Genomic DNA, 16,648 nt, shown 5'->3' with positions numbered 1-16,648 from the left:
CAGCTCCTCCTTTCCTTAGCTTATCTGCTGTATGGTAAACCCCAGGATCTTAGCTAGCCCTGAAGGTGGTGAGAATGTAAACTGCTGAACACCAGGAAATGATGAGACAGCAGAGGAGATGGTGCAGGGTGGGCACAGGACTGCTCTTAGGAATGCTTAGCCAAAAGATGCAGAGTGAATGACATTTTTTCCACCCTCCCAGGATATTGCAGGCTGTGTCTGTGGTGCCCATCCTTTGGGCAGGGTAGGCCATGTCATCTTTTTCTCTTGAGACTCTTATATCATTGGTGACTTTTCTCATCACAAAGTGAGTAAGCAGGCTGCAGGCACCCTAGCACCATATGTTGAGCAGATGACTGCCCTTATGATGGGATGAACAAATACACTTTGGATCACCTGACCCTGCAAGTCTCTAGTCCTTCACCCAAACATGTGTTAGTCAAGTGATAGGAAGGCTTGCAGTTCAGTCTGCTGGCAGGGAGGCTTCACAGGAGGAGAGGCTAGCTGGAACAAACTGATTCTTGTATTTATCTTCCTGATACCCTGTAGTTTGGGCATCTACAGAAGACTTCATGGTCAGGAGAGTGTGCAGCCCTAGCCAGCAGCTGGTCAGTGACTTCCAGGAGATGGGAAAGAACCATTTGTGTGGATGAAAGGGCTGTGTTGTGAAGCCATGATTGATAAACACTAAACCAGGGGTATGTTGGCTTCTGAGAAGTGTTTGTATTTTGGCCATATAAGATAGCACAGTGTTCATGATGTGAGTGCTGGCAGTGATGTGTGTCCCATTCATGGGGTTTGAGTTCCTCCTGAGACTGGACTGTCCTTGATGATTATTCTGGGGTTTTATTTTACCCAGTTTCCTTTGCTGGCTGTGTTTTCTCAGCACCTGTATAGTGAAGTGAATCTTGTGTTTCAAATCCTTTTAATAAGAATGGTAGAGTGTTACAGAGACAGCACTTCAGTGTTTAAAGCATTTTTATTAACCTTAAGGGAAGGTGAATGAGCTGTGGTCCTAATCAGGAGAGAAATGGAGCAGTCAGCTGTAGAGCTTCAAAGAACCTGCCTCTTGCATGGAGAGGGAAGAGAAGTTTCTTCAGCCTGTGAAATGAGCCAAGAGAATCTGTCTATGTGTTTACAAGGAGAGACTGAGGGAGCTGGGGCTCTTCAGCTTGCAGAACAGGAGACTAAGGGCTGACCTCATTGATAAAGATGTGCAGGGTGAGTGCCAAGAGGCTGGAGCCAGGCTCTGCTGGGTGATGCTCAATGCCAGCAATGGTGGAAGCTGAGGCATAGGAAGTTCCATGGAAACAGGAGGAGAAATTTTGTCACTGTGAGGGTGACAGAAGAGTGGAACAGGCTGTCCAGGGAGTCTCCTCCTCTGGAGGTATTCAAAACCCACCTGAATGTGTTCCTGTGTGATCTGCTCTAGGTGACTCTGCTCTGGCAGGGGGCTAGGACTGGATGAGCTTTCGAGGTCCCTCCCAGCCCCTAATATCCTATGCTTCTGTGAGGTCTGCTGCAAATCTGTGACACTGGTTGCCATTTCTGTGCTGCAGGAGATGAATATGATGTATGTGCCATTTGTCTGGATGAATACGAGGATGGAGACAAGCTCAGAATCCTTCCATGTTCTCATGGTAAGCAGCTGTGGTTTAGCTTCGGTATTTGCATTGAAATAGCTCTCTAAGACCCCCCACCTGCCCCCTGCAGTGAGTGTGTTTACTGACTGAGTTATAACATCTGGGTTTGCTGATAGGCAGGAGTGTGTGTACAGATTGGGAAAAGAGCAAACTTGGGTTTCTCTCTTTAAAAGCAACAAAGGCTGGCAGGTCCCACTTGGTGGCTTCTTGGATGAACACATGAAAGAAAGTCTGGGCTTGAGGCTGTCTCCTCAATGTCTGTGCTTGATAGGAAAACACATTCCAGAGCTGTTGTTACATTAAACATGAGCTTTCACGTTTTTCCAAGACCATGAAACCAGAGGACAGAGGTAAGGATGAGGGATGTAGTCTGTCCTCTAGCCATGCAGACCCCTGCCCTGGGCAGAAATGAGTGGGATGTTGTTGCTGTGACAAGTTGTGCACCTTCCAAGGCCTTCCTGAGGTGCAGCCCTGCTGCAAAATCTCCAGCTGGTGATGAAGTCTGTGTCTGCCTCCAAGGCAAGGCTGCTTTTAGCTGCCTGCCAGTACAAGGAGCATTTTGAGAGCTTATATTTGGAAATCTGGGAGAAGCCTGGGCCCAAGAGTGTCCTTAAATTGGAACTTTTTTGTTTTGTTAAAGCTATGTAAAATCTTATCAAGAAAAATGGGATTTATCTTTCCTGGCCTGAGATCCTCTCTCTCCCTCCCAGTCCATTCACTGTATTAGAGCTGTTTTGGCTAGGTGAAGTTTGATCCAGCTTTTTCTCATCAAGTTCTTGCTCTGTCCAGGCACTGCAGCAGCAAACACCAAACATCACATCACTGAGCGGTGTTGAAAAAGAGGCAGCTGATGTTACAACCTTACAGCCCCAGTGAGCACAGCAGGTGACAGGCTGAGCTTTGTAGATCCTCAGTCATTCAAAACAATTCCAAAACAGGTTGACAGAGTTCTGTGGAAGAGCAGATCCATGGCATCTGAGCCATCTAGGGACTGCACCACCATATCAAAGATTGCTGACAAAGAAAGAAAATAAACCCAAGCCACCACAGTCAGTTCTTGTGGAGAAGGTGCTGCTGACCTGCTTGAGCAGACACTGACTGCAGCCTGCTTGCCCTTGCACTGTGCTCTATCAGGCAGGAGTCTCTTTTAATAAGCAGGGCTCAGTTTTCACTGCTGTGAGAAAGCCACTTTCAAACATTTCTAAGCTGCAGTGCCAGCTGTGGACCTCATTTAAAATCCACACAATCAGTCACTTGGCAATTTCATTGACAGTGAGGTGCTTGGAGAATGGAGGCTGGCAGTGCTGTGAGGGTGGCACTGGAGGGCATGACTGCTGCAAGGGGCTGCAGCTCCTCAAGAAGGTATTCTAGTCAGGGTTGTCAGAGGTGGCCCATTGCAGGACTGCTCTGGGAAGCACTGGGTAGTTCTTGAATACATCCCTATCTGAGGGCTGGGGGTCAGGAGGCAGCGGACAGGCTCTGCTCACTTGCTCCCTGTGATAGAACAAGGAGCAATGGACGTAAGCTGCAGCACAGGAGGTTCCACCTTAACATGAGGAGGAACTTCTTTACTGTAAGGGTCACAGAGCACTGGAACAGGCTCCCCAGAGAGGTTGTGCAGTCTCCTTCTCTGGAGACTTTCAAGGCCCATCTGGATGTGTTCCTCTATGACCTGAGCTAGATTGTATGGTCCTGCTCTGGCAGAGGGGTTGGACTCGATGATCTCTTTGGGTCGCTTCCAACCCCTGCCATCCTGTGAGCTGTGATCCATCTGTTAGGGTAGGCAGCCCCATGCCAGCAACCCTGCCAGTGAAATGTTCCGCATGAGTTGAAGTCTGAACTTCTCCTGTGTTACTGAAGGAGATGAATAAAACTTAGCAGGTTGCCTTGTCCCTTCCCCTAGGGCAGTGATGCACTTGCATTTTGTTTTCTAACAGCATATCACTGCAAGTGTGTGGACCCCTGGCTGACCAAAACCAAAAAGACCTGTCCCGTGTGCAAGCAGAAGGTGGTCCCTTCGCAGGGGGACTCCGACTCGGAGACGGACAGCAGCCAGGAAGAGAACGAAGTGTCTGAAAATACTCCTCTGCTCAGGCCCTTGGCCTCAGTCAGCACTCAGTCCTTTGGGGCTCTCTCGGAGTCTCACTCCCACCAGAACATGACCGAGTCCTCGGAGTACGAGGAGGACGACAACGACAACGTCGACAGCAGCGACGCGGAGAACGGAGCCAGCCAGGAGAGCGTCGTGGTGCAGCTGCAGCCCGGCGACGACAGGGAGTACCGAGTGGCCAACACTGTCTGAGACTACTAACCACCAGTAGTGTGTGAGCAGGAGTTCTTCAGGCTATGCTTTACAAAACCTTTGCGTAGGGAGTATATTTTAACCTGTAATCCTTTTGGTTTCTTCGGTAGGAGCAGCAGTTCATGTAGTAGTATTATGGTTAAATCATTGCAGCTAGGTTTATTTTTGATTCAGGCATTCAGCCACACATTTCTGTCTTCTCAGAGCAGTTAACTGGACTTCACCACACTAATGAACAACCTTAATAGTTTCTCTCAATAGGAGTATCACAGACTCTGTATCTTATCTTGTTGAAAAGGGGGTGTATCTGGAAGTAACTCTGTCGCCGTTTTGTAGCTGCCAGGGGGTCATACTGATAGCAATATTTATTACATGTATGGTATGTGTTACCCCTTTAAGCCCAACAAAAAAAACAACCCACCCTGTATTTGCATGTTTGTAGAGAGCTTTCCTAAAAGCTGTCACCACTCCTGAAAGCCAAACGTAGAACTGATCGGTATTCCACGTGCTGGAGTGACAAACCAAGCAGAAACAAATTCCACTTGGACCTCAGAGCAGTGATGCCCAAATAATCCTCTGGAGTTTGTCACAGCAGCTGAGTTTAAGCTGTTCCATCGAACTGTTCCTAGGGTAAGGAAACATAGGCTGTATGACGTTTAGTTTTGAGCAATCCACGAGGTAAGAGCCACCAGGAGCACAGGAACTATCCCCATTTGCCACTAGGATGCACTCTGGTTTCCTGCTGATGCTGTGGGAGCTGGGGGGAGGAGGGAGGCAGTGACCAAAGCAGAGGTGTTGTTCCAGATAGAGGAATGATGTAGGTAAGTATTCTCTTGATCCTCAACTCATATACCTCTTACTAAAGAGCATTTGATGCTGCATTCCTCTGCTAAACAATGTATATAGAAAATTTGTTCTTTCCAAACAGCTGATCTGAAACAAGTGCTTCAACTGCTAACAGAGCTCAGTACTCACCAGGGTATGAGGGGGAGCAAAGCTGTAGAGTACCTCTGTGACTGTCTAGAGTACAAACAGACCTGTCATCAACATGCAGAGATTTTTTTTTATATGGCCTTGAACAAGGAAAGCTTGAAAGAATGTTAATAAATGTGTTTTCCACTTTAGCAGAAGGAGTTTTTTGTACTCTTAACATCCTTTGTGTGCTCTTCTAGGTTCGCTGCCAAGGTTCAAGTGTGTTTAAAGGTCAGCACACAGACCTGGTGAGACCTCTCAGTACAGGCTGACCTGGGCTCTGTGTGTGAGAGGTGCTGGAGGAGCAGGGTGCACAGGAAAACTGAAATCTTCACTTGGAGGAGGTTTGGGTCAGTCTGGGCCTGGAAAGGTAACTTGTGGGGAGAGGGAAGGACAAGCTGGATGCCCTTGGTGTTTCCTGCTCACCTGGCAGTGCCTGCAGAACAGCTGCCTGCAGCTGGTGCTGGGGAAGCTGAAGAGCCCAGGCCCTGTGCCCAGGTGATTGCAGGAGAGCTGCTTCCACTTGTGATTTCTGACCTGACAGCGAGTGCAGCTGCACCCCCTTGCCTCTGCCTGGCCACAAAAACCATTCTCTGGGACCAGCTCAGAGCAAGGAGTCCACCTGGCTGTGCCATGGGCCACAGGCTCTCCGGAGTGCTGTGGGAGGCGGTGTCAGAGGCTTTACTGAAGTGCAGGTAGACAACATCCACAGCCTTTCCCTCATCCACCTGGTCACAGAAGAAGTGGGTCCTGCTTGACCAACCCCATCACCTTTCATGAACCCATGCTGGTAGGGCCTGACCCCACTGTTACCCTGTGCTTGCCATGTGAGCACACCCAAGGTGCTCCAATAATCTTCCCCTACACTGAGGTCAGGCTGACAGGCCTGGAGCTCTCTGCATCCTCCTTTCAGCCCTTTTTGTAGATGGGTGTCATGTTGGGCAGCCTCCAATCATCTCACACCTGTGCTGTTAACCAGGATTGCTGGTAGATGATGGAGAGCAGCTTGGCAAGCTTTTCTGCCAGCTCCCTCAGCATTCTTGGGTGAATACCATCCAGCCCCACAGACTTGTGAGTGTCCAGGTGGCAGAACAGGTCCTTAAATGCTTCCTCCTGGATTATAGGGAGTTGATGCTGCTCTCCATCCCTATCCAGGAGGAGAATGGGTCTGACTACTAAAAACTGAGGCAAAGAAGATATTAAGGACCTCAGCCTTTCCCTCATCCTTGATAGCAATGTTCCCCCCTGCATCCAGTGAAGGGCAGACACTTTCCTGGCATTTCTTTTTGTTGGTAATGAATTTGTAAAATTACCCCTCCTGGCAGCAGCCAGGTTGAGTTCTAGCTGGGCTTTTGCCTTGCTCATGTTCTGTCTGCATGACCTAACTAGATCCCTGTACTCTTCATGAGGTGCCTGCCTCTCTTTCCAAAGGTGGTGAACTCCCCCCTCCTTCCTTCACCAAGAACCAAGAATTCTGTCCTCTCTTGATCATTAAGCCCAGGAGGGTCTCCAACCACATCACCCACCAGTCTTTCCCTGTTTGTAAACAGGAGGTCTAGCAAAGCCCCCGCCCTGGCAGGCTCACTTACCAGCTGTGTCAGGAAGTTCTCTTCCACAGCCTCCGGGAACCTCTTCGCTTGTTTCTTCTCTGCTGTGTTCTGTTGCCAGCAGACTTCTGGTAAACTGAAGTCCCCCATGAGAACAAAGGCTGGAGAATGGCCTCATCAGCCTCCCCCTCCTCATTGGGTGGTCTGTAACAGGCTCCCACCAGGGTATCTGCCTTGTTGGCCTTTACCCTAAACCTCACCCAGAAGCACTCGACCTTACCATCACAGCTGTTGAGTTCTGCACTATCCAAACACTTCCTGACACCCAGAGCCACTCCAGCACCTCTCCTTCCCTCCCTCTCCCTCCTGAAGAGCTTGTAGCGGTTCAGGGCAGCACTCCAGGCATGAGTCATGCTCCTGTGTTTCTGTGATGGCAACTGTGTCACAGCTGCCCTGCTGTACAGTGCCTTCTAGTTCCTCCTGTTTGTTGCTTGTGTGTTGGTGTAGGTCCCCTTGGGCTGGGCTATCGATTTCACCTCTGCCATGGGCACACCTACCCCTTGGCTCATCTCTAGTGAGCTTGGTTTTAGCCTTTTCCCCCTTTGAACCTAGTTCAAAGCCCTGTCAGTGAGCCTCACCAATTCACGCACGAGAATCCTTTCCCCCTTTTAATACAGCTGAGCTCTGCCCCCAGCAGGCCCAGTGCCATGGAAATGTTCCCAAAATTCTCAATGTAGCCAAGATCAGAGAAATCAGAATCCCACTTGTGCCACCAGCCCTTGAGCCATGTTCCTCAGCTGTGTTTTCAGTGCCCAGTGCTGTCTGCCCTGCCACTCAAGGGACTGAGGGAAACGCCACCTGTGCTCTTTAGCCTTCAACCAGTGGCCCCAAGTGCTTTGAAGTCCTTTTTAATTGCTTTTGCACTTCTGTACTTGCCCTCATCACCTCCAACCTGTATGACCAGTAATGGACAATAACCAGAGGGCCCTACCAGCCTAGGGAGTTTCCTGGCACAGCTCTGACCTGGGCCCCACAGAGGCAGCAGACTTCCCTGTGGGGAGTTCACTACAGCTTGGTGGATAGGGCCTGTCAAAACCCACAGGGAAAGGTGAAGAGGGAGTTTTGTCTTTGGGCTCTGATGTCCTACATCACCCAGGTCAGACAGGAGTAGCTGGTGCCCAGGGCTTTCTGTGGATGTCACTCATAAGTCTCTATTGGCTTTGAGAAAAGGATGTTGGTGCTTTGATGAGATTTCTCCTTCTTCTAGTAAGGAGTTGTAACCAGTGTCTGAAGTTAAAAGGACTTCCTGGAACCCCTGAAGCATTTCATGTCTGCATAGAACTGCACAGGTCCTGTTGGCAGCTACAGGTAATCTTGTACTGGTGTGGCCAGCACAAAGAGCTCCTCACCAAACCAGCTTGCACCCAGCCTTCCATTGCACAGTGAGAGCAAAGTGCTGGGAAAAGGAGCCCAGGGGACAGGAATTAAAATGTGCCCTCACCAAGGGAGGTGGGAGGAATAATCCAGTGCAAAGCAACTGGAAGAGAGGGATGGGTCTGACAGGGGTATTTCTTGGCAGATCAATAATCAAGAAATGGAGAAGACAAAGAGCAAACCAAACAATCCTCCTTGCCCCACTGCTGGGAGAGTTCCAGAGCCAGTGTTTGGACAGCAATGCTGATGGGGACCTACATGCAAAATAACTTGAATATTAAACAGGGGATAAGGCCTCAAGCTGCAGTGCTGGCGGCAGCTCAGAAGAGTTGGATGTTTCTGCTGAGTGTTCACAGTCCCAAATAACAGCTTCATTACAGAAGGAAGCCCCTCTGAAGGGCTAAGTACTAATGGCTGCCATAATTAAGCTCTGTTGGTGAGTTATTATGGTGCAGGAGAGAGCTGTGCTGACAATTGACTGCAGGAGTGTATTTCAGGGACAGTGGGGACTGGTTGGCATGGCCTGGCAGGCGGCAGGAAGAACTTTTAAAGCCCAGTACTCTGCACATAAACACAGTCCCCATCTTCCTCCAGAGGGGGCCAGGTAGTGGGAGATGTTAAGTAAGGGGATGGAGGCTGAGTGACTGGAGGCAGAAGTGGAGCCTCAAAGTAAAGCAATTCAGCCAGTGGTGAATTACTGTCCTGAGATGGAAGAGAGGCTGAAGAACTGTCCTCAGAAACAGCCTTTGACACAATTCTGCCTCTATTGCACTTTGAACATCTTCCCTGCTCTTTCCACCTCATCTGTCTCTAACACAGATGTCAGCTCTGTGCTAATGTCAGTTCTGTTCTTCACCCAGGCCTTGAAAAAAGAACATTTGCTACAAAAGCAAGCAAAGGGGGAGGGAAGGGGAGGTGGGGTGTTTGGCTTCCTCCTGCTTGGGAACTGCTGATGTGGAGACAAGATGCAACATTCCAAGGCATGTGACCACATGGGTTGCTCCTTCAGAGCAGGACAGGCTCTGACACACAGTGAGTACCCTGGGAGCTGCTGAGAAGCCAGCAGGGATTGGGGGCAGTGTGCATGGGAGCTTTCAAAAAAAACACCATCTTTGGGTAAAAAAGGAACCACCTGTGAGCAGAAACCCCACAGAAACTGTACAGGTTGGGGATCTGAGCTTAGAAATCCTTTCACTGAATCCAGAGTAGTGAAACAGTGAGAGGGTCTACAGTGTGATGGCTGGAGGAGCTGGGATAGTGCTGAGCCATGCAAACAGGGCTGGCAGGTGGGACCTCAAGTGATCTGAGGCAGGAGGGAACAGTAGCTACGCAGGCAGAGTCTGTTACTGTGGCACTGATCTCAGATGTCACAGCCTGTTTCACTGTATCTCTTCTAGTAACTTTGCAAGGAAAAGCTCCCAACTTGTGAGCCCTACCACAACGCAGGTTTCAGACCTTCAGTGCAGGAAAGGAACCCTTTGTGCTTTAACTGTCTGCACTCTGGAAATGGGAGCTGAATGCAAAACATGGTGAGGGCCCAGGTTACTCAAGAAAGTGGTTTTAGGCAGGCTGCAGCAAATCAGGATGACAGACACCATGCTGCTGTGGAAATCTAGCAACAAAAAGTAATTGAAGCAACAACTAATTCTTGCCCAGAAAAAGTGGTGATGCACAGAGAGCTGCTAATGAGGGGGGACCTAGTCAGACAGGACAATGTTAAATAAGGAGAGGAATGAAAGTACTTAGCATCACCAGAAATGGCCATTCCTGACTCAGCAACTTCCAGTGATGGCCTGGCTGCAGAAAGGCTTCAGGGCTGGACATCCCCTAAGCCAGTGAAACAAATTAATCCTACAGGCAGAATGCAAGTGCAGCTGTGCACTAGGGTTACCTGAAGCTTGCAGCCTCTGCACTGGCTACTGCTAAATGGGAACATGCCTGCTGCTGCCAGCCAGTTCTGCTCTGCTGTCTGCAGCACTGAGCAGGGAGGCACAGGTCAGGCACTGAACACCGTGAGCAGTGAGGATAAAACAAAAGAGGAGGCACAACACTTGCCCTGATTAAGATGTAGGGGAAGAGTGGGGAGAACAAGGGCATTTTAATAGAACTGGTTTTGTCAGGGCCACGAAGAGCAAAGCCTTAGCTAAGAGATTAACCTCCTCTGGTTTGCGCTCTGCTCTCCTTCCCCCTTTTTTCACCAGTGTATTTGCAGAGCCATGTGTTCAGAGTGCTTGGGCAGCAGAAGCACCAACAGTGAGAATTCCCCTGGACTAAGAGAGGCCTTCAGTCCCTCCTTTCCCTCAGGGGGAGGGCACATCCTTATCCTGCAGTCAACCAACCACACCCCAACACAGAGATGTGATGGCAAAGGTCTCCTCTAGCTCCTGACTCAGGGATTGCTCATGAGGTGTTCACCTAAGAGGGGAATTGCTCACCAGGGACTAGAACACACGAGTTAAGGGACAACAAATCACCTCCTCATCTGAGAAGATCTACATCAAAGCTGGACAATCATCCTGTTCCTGTCTCACAAAGCACACAGCTGCACTTCTGTCTGGGGTCAGTGGAGTCAGCCAGGTAAAGGAAGGTCCCCGGGGAGGACTCCCGGGGAGGACTCCCGGGGAGGGAAAGAATTAGCACCAGCCCGCTTTTCGTTTGGTTGGAATAAATTTATTTCATCTGTCTGTAAACAAGGTGTTTTTAATAGTTATGGCATTTTTTGAAATGCATATTAAATCAGATGAGTTAGACTGTATCCCAGATGTAACAAAGTGCAGGGAAAGAAATGGACAAATCAGCAACAAGAATGTTTCAGTCTGTACATTATCCACAAGGCCCAACAATAGAAGCAAATACTAGAGAGTGTCCCTAAGGGGTGCCATTCGACAAGAGACCTCTGACTCGGTTCAGATCCAGCTCACAATAGCAACAGTTTCTTTTTTTTTTTTCTTTTTCATGTTTTTTTTTTTGTGTGTGTGTGGTTTTTTTTTTTCCTCCTTTTTTAAACAATAGTATGGCACAGAATACATATTAAAAAAATTCATCACAAGACAGCCAAGTCAGTTATTCCAACCAACACCATCTCCCAGGTTTTTTTGTTTTGTTTTTTATTCTTTTGTACACAGGTTCTGCAGTGCTTTTGCTTTGTTGTTGTTTTTCACGTGGGACACGCAGGTTAGTACCGTGCCTGAGCTGCGCTGGGTGTTACAGCCTGGTGGGGCTAAGCACCAGGGGCAGTTCCCTCCATCACTCTGCAGCAAGGGTTGTGACAGGCCAAATGAGGGGTTTGAAATTTGGAAATGGCATCTCTTTTTATTTTATTATTTTTTTTTTCCTCCCCTTTTTTTCTTATGTTTTGGACAGTTTTTAAGCTTTCAAACTGCTGACCTTCATCCAAACAGTGGCTTCAGAGCGGCGAGACTCTTGACCAGTAAAGTGATCTGGCAAGAAAGACTGGAGTCAGTCAGAGCTCCCAGTGTAGCTGAAGGTGGCAGTTTTCCACAATGACATTGCAGTTTCAGGTTTAAAATAAAACCCAAACCAAACCAGAAAAACCAACCAAAACCAAAAAAAAAAAAACACCACCAAAACAACCACCAACCTCCCACGACCCTCAAGCTGCAAATCAAAATTGGTCCTATGAAAAACTGAAACCAGACAAAAGACTCCAGATGGTTATGTTGGGCTAGCTGATGTCCAGAATGCAGCCTTTCACAATGCAACTACAGAACAGGAGCTGGCAAAACAAAACAAAACAAGGAGGAAAAAAAAGGGGAAAAAAAGAGACAAAAAGAAGAAAAAAAGAAAAAAAAAAAAAGAAGACAAAAAGAAAAAAAAAAAAAAAAGACAAAAAGCTAAAAAAGACAAAAAGAAGAGAAAAAAAAGAAGTGCCTGAGCTATTGCAAGGATGGAATGTCTGTGGGGAGCTGGTCAGGGTGGTGGTGGTGGCTTTGAGGTCATGGGAGGACATGCATCTGTACCCTTCCATAGTTTTGTGATTGCACTTGTCAAGCAGTACAAGCTTCAGACACCATGAGGAAAACAATAGAAAGAAAGAAAGAAAGAAGCCAAGACTTCAGCCCACAGGGAAGTGCAAGGACAAAACCCATGTCGCGCTAACAGCTCTTTTGGAGTGGCAAATTGGTTAAACAAACCAGGCACTATAAAAATGGGTGCAAGCAAACAGGTGGATTTTGGGTTTGTTTTCTTTGTACAAAATGAAAGAAGAGAGGGACAGAAGTCAAGATATGCATGCACTTTGTCCTCCCAACCGTGCTCATGAAGGAAGACTGGTGAGCCGTGTCGCTGCTCAAAGTGCTGGAGAGGCGCTGGCCAGTCGCGATTGTACGCCGGCACCTTGTGTTTAGTGTTTGAGTTGCTTTAGTTGTCAGTGTCACACTAAGCCCTAAGACCAAGCAAAGCCTACACTTGGCATGTTCCCCTCCCTCCCAGGAGTTTCTCAAGGTATCATGCATATCATCTGTGTGGTGCAGTGTGGTGCCAGAGATGGGACTTGGTTACATAGAGTGGTTAACACAGAGATGAACACAGGGGAACTGGAATTATGACGTCAGGAGATGGTAAATAAAAAAACACAAACTACCATCTACAGTCTGGTAGCACTGAACACAACTGGGTGGTGGTGAAGACAGTTGCTAGGTGGATGGGGAGAGGCTGCTCAGACGTCAGACCTCCTCAGGTATAAAGCCAGTTCATATGCTTTCTTGTTGAGTGTCCCTCCATGGACACCTTCTTTTCCCATGACTATAACCAATGCTGGAGTACACAAGGAAACAAAACAGAAATGAACAGAAAGAAAAGAAAATAAACAAACAAAAAAGAAAGAAAGAAAACAAAAAAAAAGTAACACCTTTCCCCACCAACAAAGGGATACAAAGGAGACACAGGTTCATACCCCATCACCCTGCATTGCTAATAAAGTTTCCAGAATGTAAGGTTTAAAGCTCACCGCCAGGAAAGTTTAATAGCAATCTTCCCCTAATACTTAACAGTCTGCCTAGCAACTAGAACCCAGAGTCTCTCAAGTATTTTGCCATTGAGTATGCCTTCTTATTCAATCCGCCTCCATGGACCCCTTCTTTGCCCATTACAAAGACCAAGACTGAAAGAGAAAAGAAAACAAAACAAAAGTTTTAAAAAGAGTGTGGTTAGGCAAGGAAATAATGCAAGCTTCAGGCAGCGCAATGAACACTCCCAGCTCAGGGCTCTGCTGAGCGCTGCAACACTGCAGCTGGGGGCAGGCCCTGCAGCAGGCAGGTGCCATCCTCAGTGTGCCACCCAGCCACCCGGGGCACAAGAGCTCCCTGCTAGGACAAATGGCAACAGCTGGCTCTGGAGAGCACGGCAGTGCCTCTGTGCTGCCAGCGCTCTGGGGACCCTGGTGCGTCTTAAAAGCCAAGGGGAAAGAAGAAGTGTCTCAGGGACAGCAGCAGTCTGTGACAGGACTGTGACTCTGAGGAGCAGAAGAGGAAATACTCTTATCTGCAGTGGTCACTACTGGCATTAAGAACCAGAGCACCCAGAGCCTAGGTACTAGCAAAAACCTCACAGGCTCAGCCTTGGGCCAGGACTTCCCATGCAAGAGCACAGCTTCAAACCAAGCTCCTTGCAAGAGACAAACCCCAGGAAAGATATTACTGCTGACTCTCAGTTTTGGTGAAGTGGCCAAACAGTCTGGTGAACCAGAGCATTTCAAGGCCCCACTTGTGAGTTGCCAGCAGATGTCACCAGCAGGTATATTATATGGACACAATGAGGCTCTGCCCCCACAGGCACAGCAGCAATGCTGTAGCATGGTGCTGCAGCCAGCCTGCCTACAGGTGACTGCATCTCCAGAGCATTTGCTCACCAGTGCTTCAGGCACCTCTGGCTGGCAGTTCACAACCTGCAGCACGGTCTGAACTCTGCTTCTTTCCCCCTCAGTGCTGCAAATGCTCTTCCTGTGTCGCTGCCACACAGCTTTGGCCCACAGACACATTTTGCTCTGGTTTGGGGTTTGTAACTATAAGCAAAAGCCCTTGGTCACCAATCTGTTCCACAGCCAGACACAAGATGCTGGACCAGATATTCTGACAAAAGGCTACTTGCAGCCAGTGTTTTGACTAGAGTTAAAGGAGGAGTACAGGGAGGCAGGTGTCCCAGCACACAGCAGGTCTCCCAGGGACAACAAATGGGACAGGCTTTTCTGCCCAAAGAGACTTCAGAGAGCTCAACAGGAGTGTGAGGAGAGTTAGTGTAGGACCTGTTAAAGGGCAGGTAGGAGCAGCAGGAATCGCCATCCCTGCAGAACAAACCTTCTGATAAGAGGTTTAGAGTGGAAGAGCTGGTTTCACTGCCAGTCACTAGCAGACCCCTTCTGCCATCTTTAGGTACCAGGGTACCCTCAGGCCTGCCTGTCCAAGACATGTTTCACTGTCCTGCAGCCCAGCTGTGCTCTCAGGTAGGAGCAGGGACAAGGGTGATCCCCAAGCAGAGATCTGGTGCTGAGCCAGAGCACTGCCAGCCTGCCCCTCATGCTGCCTCCTAAGCTCAACCCTCGCACACAGGAGTCTGGCTCCTTGCACAGCTGAGCCTATGCCTGGGGTCACAGCCCTAGCTCAGTGATCTGAGAGTGAAGAACAGGATGCTTACCTCGGCCAGCTCTGCCTACAGCAACATTGTACGTCGGCTCACCACCTTGACTCTTTGTCCTGATGTCCATTGTGCAGTCACCATCCACGTACAGGCTATCTCTGATCACAGAGCACTTCTTTGCACCAAGGGTCAGGCCATTGGTGAAAAAACCCTCTCGGTCTTTTCCTACAATCATATCTATTTCTACTGGCTGTCAAAGAAAAAAGTCCAGAGTTACCAGAGCAGTGTTTTATTGTGCAATTATTCTTCAGCAAATGCCCTGTCTCACGTAGAGAAGATGAGACAGGGAATTTCCCCTTATCCCCTCCAGGAAGTGCTCCACAACACAGGGCTTTGTTAGTCACAGTTATATTGCTGCTCTGGTTTATTGCCCCTGCCGGCAGCGGAACCGCTGCCTCAGGACACTCCGCAGCCGAGTCTAGGGTTCCCCTCGGAGCCGAGATCTCGTTAACGGGCCTCCGCACAACACAGACCCGTTAAACACCCCAGCTCCGTGCCTTTGGGGAGCCACTCGCTCCACAGCGCCGAGCAGCCCGCCCGCACCTGTCCCCGAGAGATCAGCGCAGATGCCACCGGCCGCATCTGCCCGCTGCGGCGGCCCACGAGCCCTGCCCCGGCAGCACAGCTGCGGCGGTGTCGCCGCGACCGGGGCTGGACCAAGGCGCGGCGGCTGAGCCGGCCGCCGCAGGGCTCGGCACGACATCGCGCCGCAGTGGCGGCAGCCCTCGGGCCTGTGGCGGAGAACGGGCGGCTGCTTCGCGCCGCCATCCGCCCCTGCTGAGGCCGAGCACAAGGGCCGGCCGGCGGGGCGGCCCGGGAAGGCGCAGGGAGGGGCGGGCGGGCCCGGCCGCGGCGGCCTCAAAGTGCAGCGTCACGGCGGGCCCGGCCGCCCCAATCACGGCCCTGCACTGCGCGGCTGCCGCCGCCGCGGGACCGCCCGGCCACAGACGGCCTTGCCCGGCCCCGCTCTGCCCCAGCCCTCTGACTAAGCCCGGGCCGGGGTCCCGCCGCAGCTGGGGCGGGGCGCGGCGCTCGCCGGCCGCTCGGCCGAGCCAGGCCGCACTGCTGCAGCACGCTGCCCACCCCGCACGACCCTTATGTAACGGCGGCGCGGGCTCCGCAGGGCCGGGCGGCGGGCGCGGGGCCGGCGGGCGCGGGGCGGCGGCGAAGGACAGGCAGGGCGGGGGAGGGGAGGGAGGAATCAATGGCAGTGCGCCATCTTGGCGGTGAAAAACATGGAGCCAGCGGCGAGGCGAGGTGGGCATTCACGAACGCCTCCTACGCCGCGCACGTAAGCCTCGCCGCAGCGCCGGGCCCGGGCGCGGGCGGCCCTACGCAAGCCCCGCCGCGCACGCCCCGCGCGGCCTCTCCCGCCACCCCGTCGGCTCCCGCGGCCCCCGCGCGGTGGCCTCGGCGGCCCCACAGGCGAGCTCCGCCGCATCGGGCCGCAGCCGCGGCTCCCGCCCCCGCCGCCGGGCAGGGCCCCCTCTCCCGCGGCGCGGCCGGCAGCCGCAGACAAAAAAGGCGGCACGGCCGGCCTGCCGCCGCCCCCCCCACACGCACAGAGTCCCACCGCCGGGCCCGCCGCCGCCCTCCCCCGCCACCCCACAAGGTGCCCCCGGGCCCCACCGCCTCGCCCCGCCGCTAAGGGCCGCTCCCGCGGGGCCGGGCCGGCGTCGCGGGCGGGCTCGCCCTTCCTTCCCCGCTCCCTCCCCGCCTGCCCCGCCGCCGCCCTCACCGTGATGCTCTGGAAGATGCCGCCGGCCGTGGCTGCCCAGACGTACTTGGCGTCGCAGTAGCCCACAATGGCGGCCTCCTGGCAGCAGCCATCGCACATCAGATTGTCCACGTAGCTCTGCCAGCCGGCCATCTTCGCGCGGGCGGCGGTGGGGGCGAGCGGGGAGGGCGGCAAGGCGCGGGCCGGGCGGCGAGCGGCGGGGCTGGGCGAGGCGGTCCCGTCCCTCTCCTCTCTCTCTCCTCTCCCTGCTCGACGGCGGAGCGGTGCCGAGCGCTGCAGCGAGCGGCGCGGCCCAGCCCTCCGCGCTGCCGGCGCCGAGGGGCGGAGGGAGGAGGGGCGCGGTCCGGCGCCGCCCCCC

At 51.8% G+C, this 16,648-nt stretch overlaps 2 protein-coding genes and 1 long non-coding RNA gene across 4 annotated transcripts in view; 2 read left to right on the top strand and 1 right to left on the bottom strand.

The window, feature by feature from the left end:
- The window catches only part of RNF13 (ring finger protein 13), a 28,347-nt gene extending 23,278 nt beyond the window's left edge, over window positions 1–5,069 (top strand). The window contains exons 9-10 of the mRNA XM_068144923.1: window positions 1,560–1,640; window positions 3,581–5,069. Of these exons, the coding sequence (XP_068001024.1) occupies window positions 1,560–1,640; window positions 3,581–3,945 (446 nt within the window). The 3' untranslated portion in view covers window positions 3,946–5,069. The remainder of the gene's footprint in view (window positions 1–1,559; window positions 1,641–3,580) is intronic.
- A 783-nt stretch (window positions 5,070–5,852) lies between these two features.
- LOC137444359 (uncharacterized) lies at window positions 5,853–11,751 on the top strand. The gene is made up of 2 exons (XR_010988134.1): window positions 5,853–8,930; window positions 10,100–11,751. It is a non-coding gene; the product is annotated as an uncharacterized lncRNA (long non-coding RNA).
- PFN2 (profilin 2) lies at window positions 10,547–16,603 on the bottom strand. Of its 2 annotated transcripts, none has more exons than XM_068144927.1 (3): window positions 16,291–16,603; window positions 14,550–14,742; window positions 10,547–12,674 (listed from the first exon to the last, which is right to left on the bottom strand). In XM_068144927.1, the coding sequence occupies exons 1-3, from the start codon at window positions 16,420–16,422 to the stop codon at window positions 12,577–12,579; spliced, it is 423 nt and encodes a 140-aa protein (XP_068001028.1). In that variant the 5' UTR covers window positions 16,423–16,603; the 3' UTR covers window positions 10,547–12,576. The 2 variants fall into 2 exon arrangements, with proteins under 2 accessions (XP_068001028.1, XP_068001027.1); XM_068144926.1 differs by lacking the exon at window positions 10,547–12,674 and adding an exon at window positions 12,703–13,020 and having other exon boundaries at window positions 16,291–16,595.
- Between the last annotated feature and the right edge of the window lie 45 nt (window positions 16,604–16,648).

Source organism: Melanerpes formicivorus, unplaced genomic scaffold (genome assembly GCF_026170545.1).
Source record: "Melanerpes formicivorus ecotype bairdi unplaced genomic scaffold, bMelFor1.0.p_v2 SCAF_12, whole genome shotgun sequence".
In the NCBI taxonomy this organism is placed as follows: Eukaryota; Metazoa; Chordata; class Aves; order Piciformes; family Picidae; genus Melanerpes; species Melanerpes formicivorus.
The sequence above is the reverse complement of the archived record's forward strand: the minus strand, read 5'-3'. Positions and strand labels throughout refer to the sequence as shown.

Excerpts from the sequence above, each read along its gene's own strand:
- PFN2 (XM_068144927.1), bottom strand. The coding sequence starts at position 16,422 with ATGGCCGGCTGGCAGAGCTACGTGGACAATCTGATGTGCGATGGCTGC. Across the intron at positions 14,743-16,290 it reads GCATCTTCCAGAGCATCACG|CCAGTAGAAATAGATATGAT; the intron begins GTGAGGGCGGCG and ends TTTCTTTGACAG. Across the intron at positions 12,675-14,549 it reads TGTAGGCAGAGCTGGCCGAG|CATTGGTTATAGTCATGGGA; the intron begins GTAAGCATCCTG and ends TGTGTACTCCAG.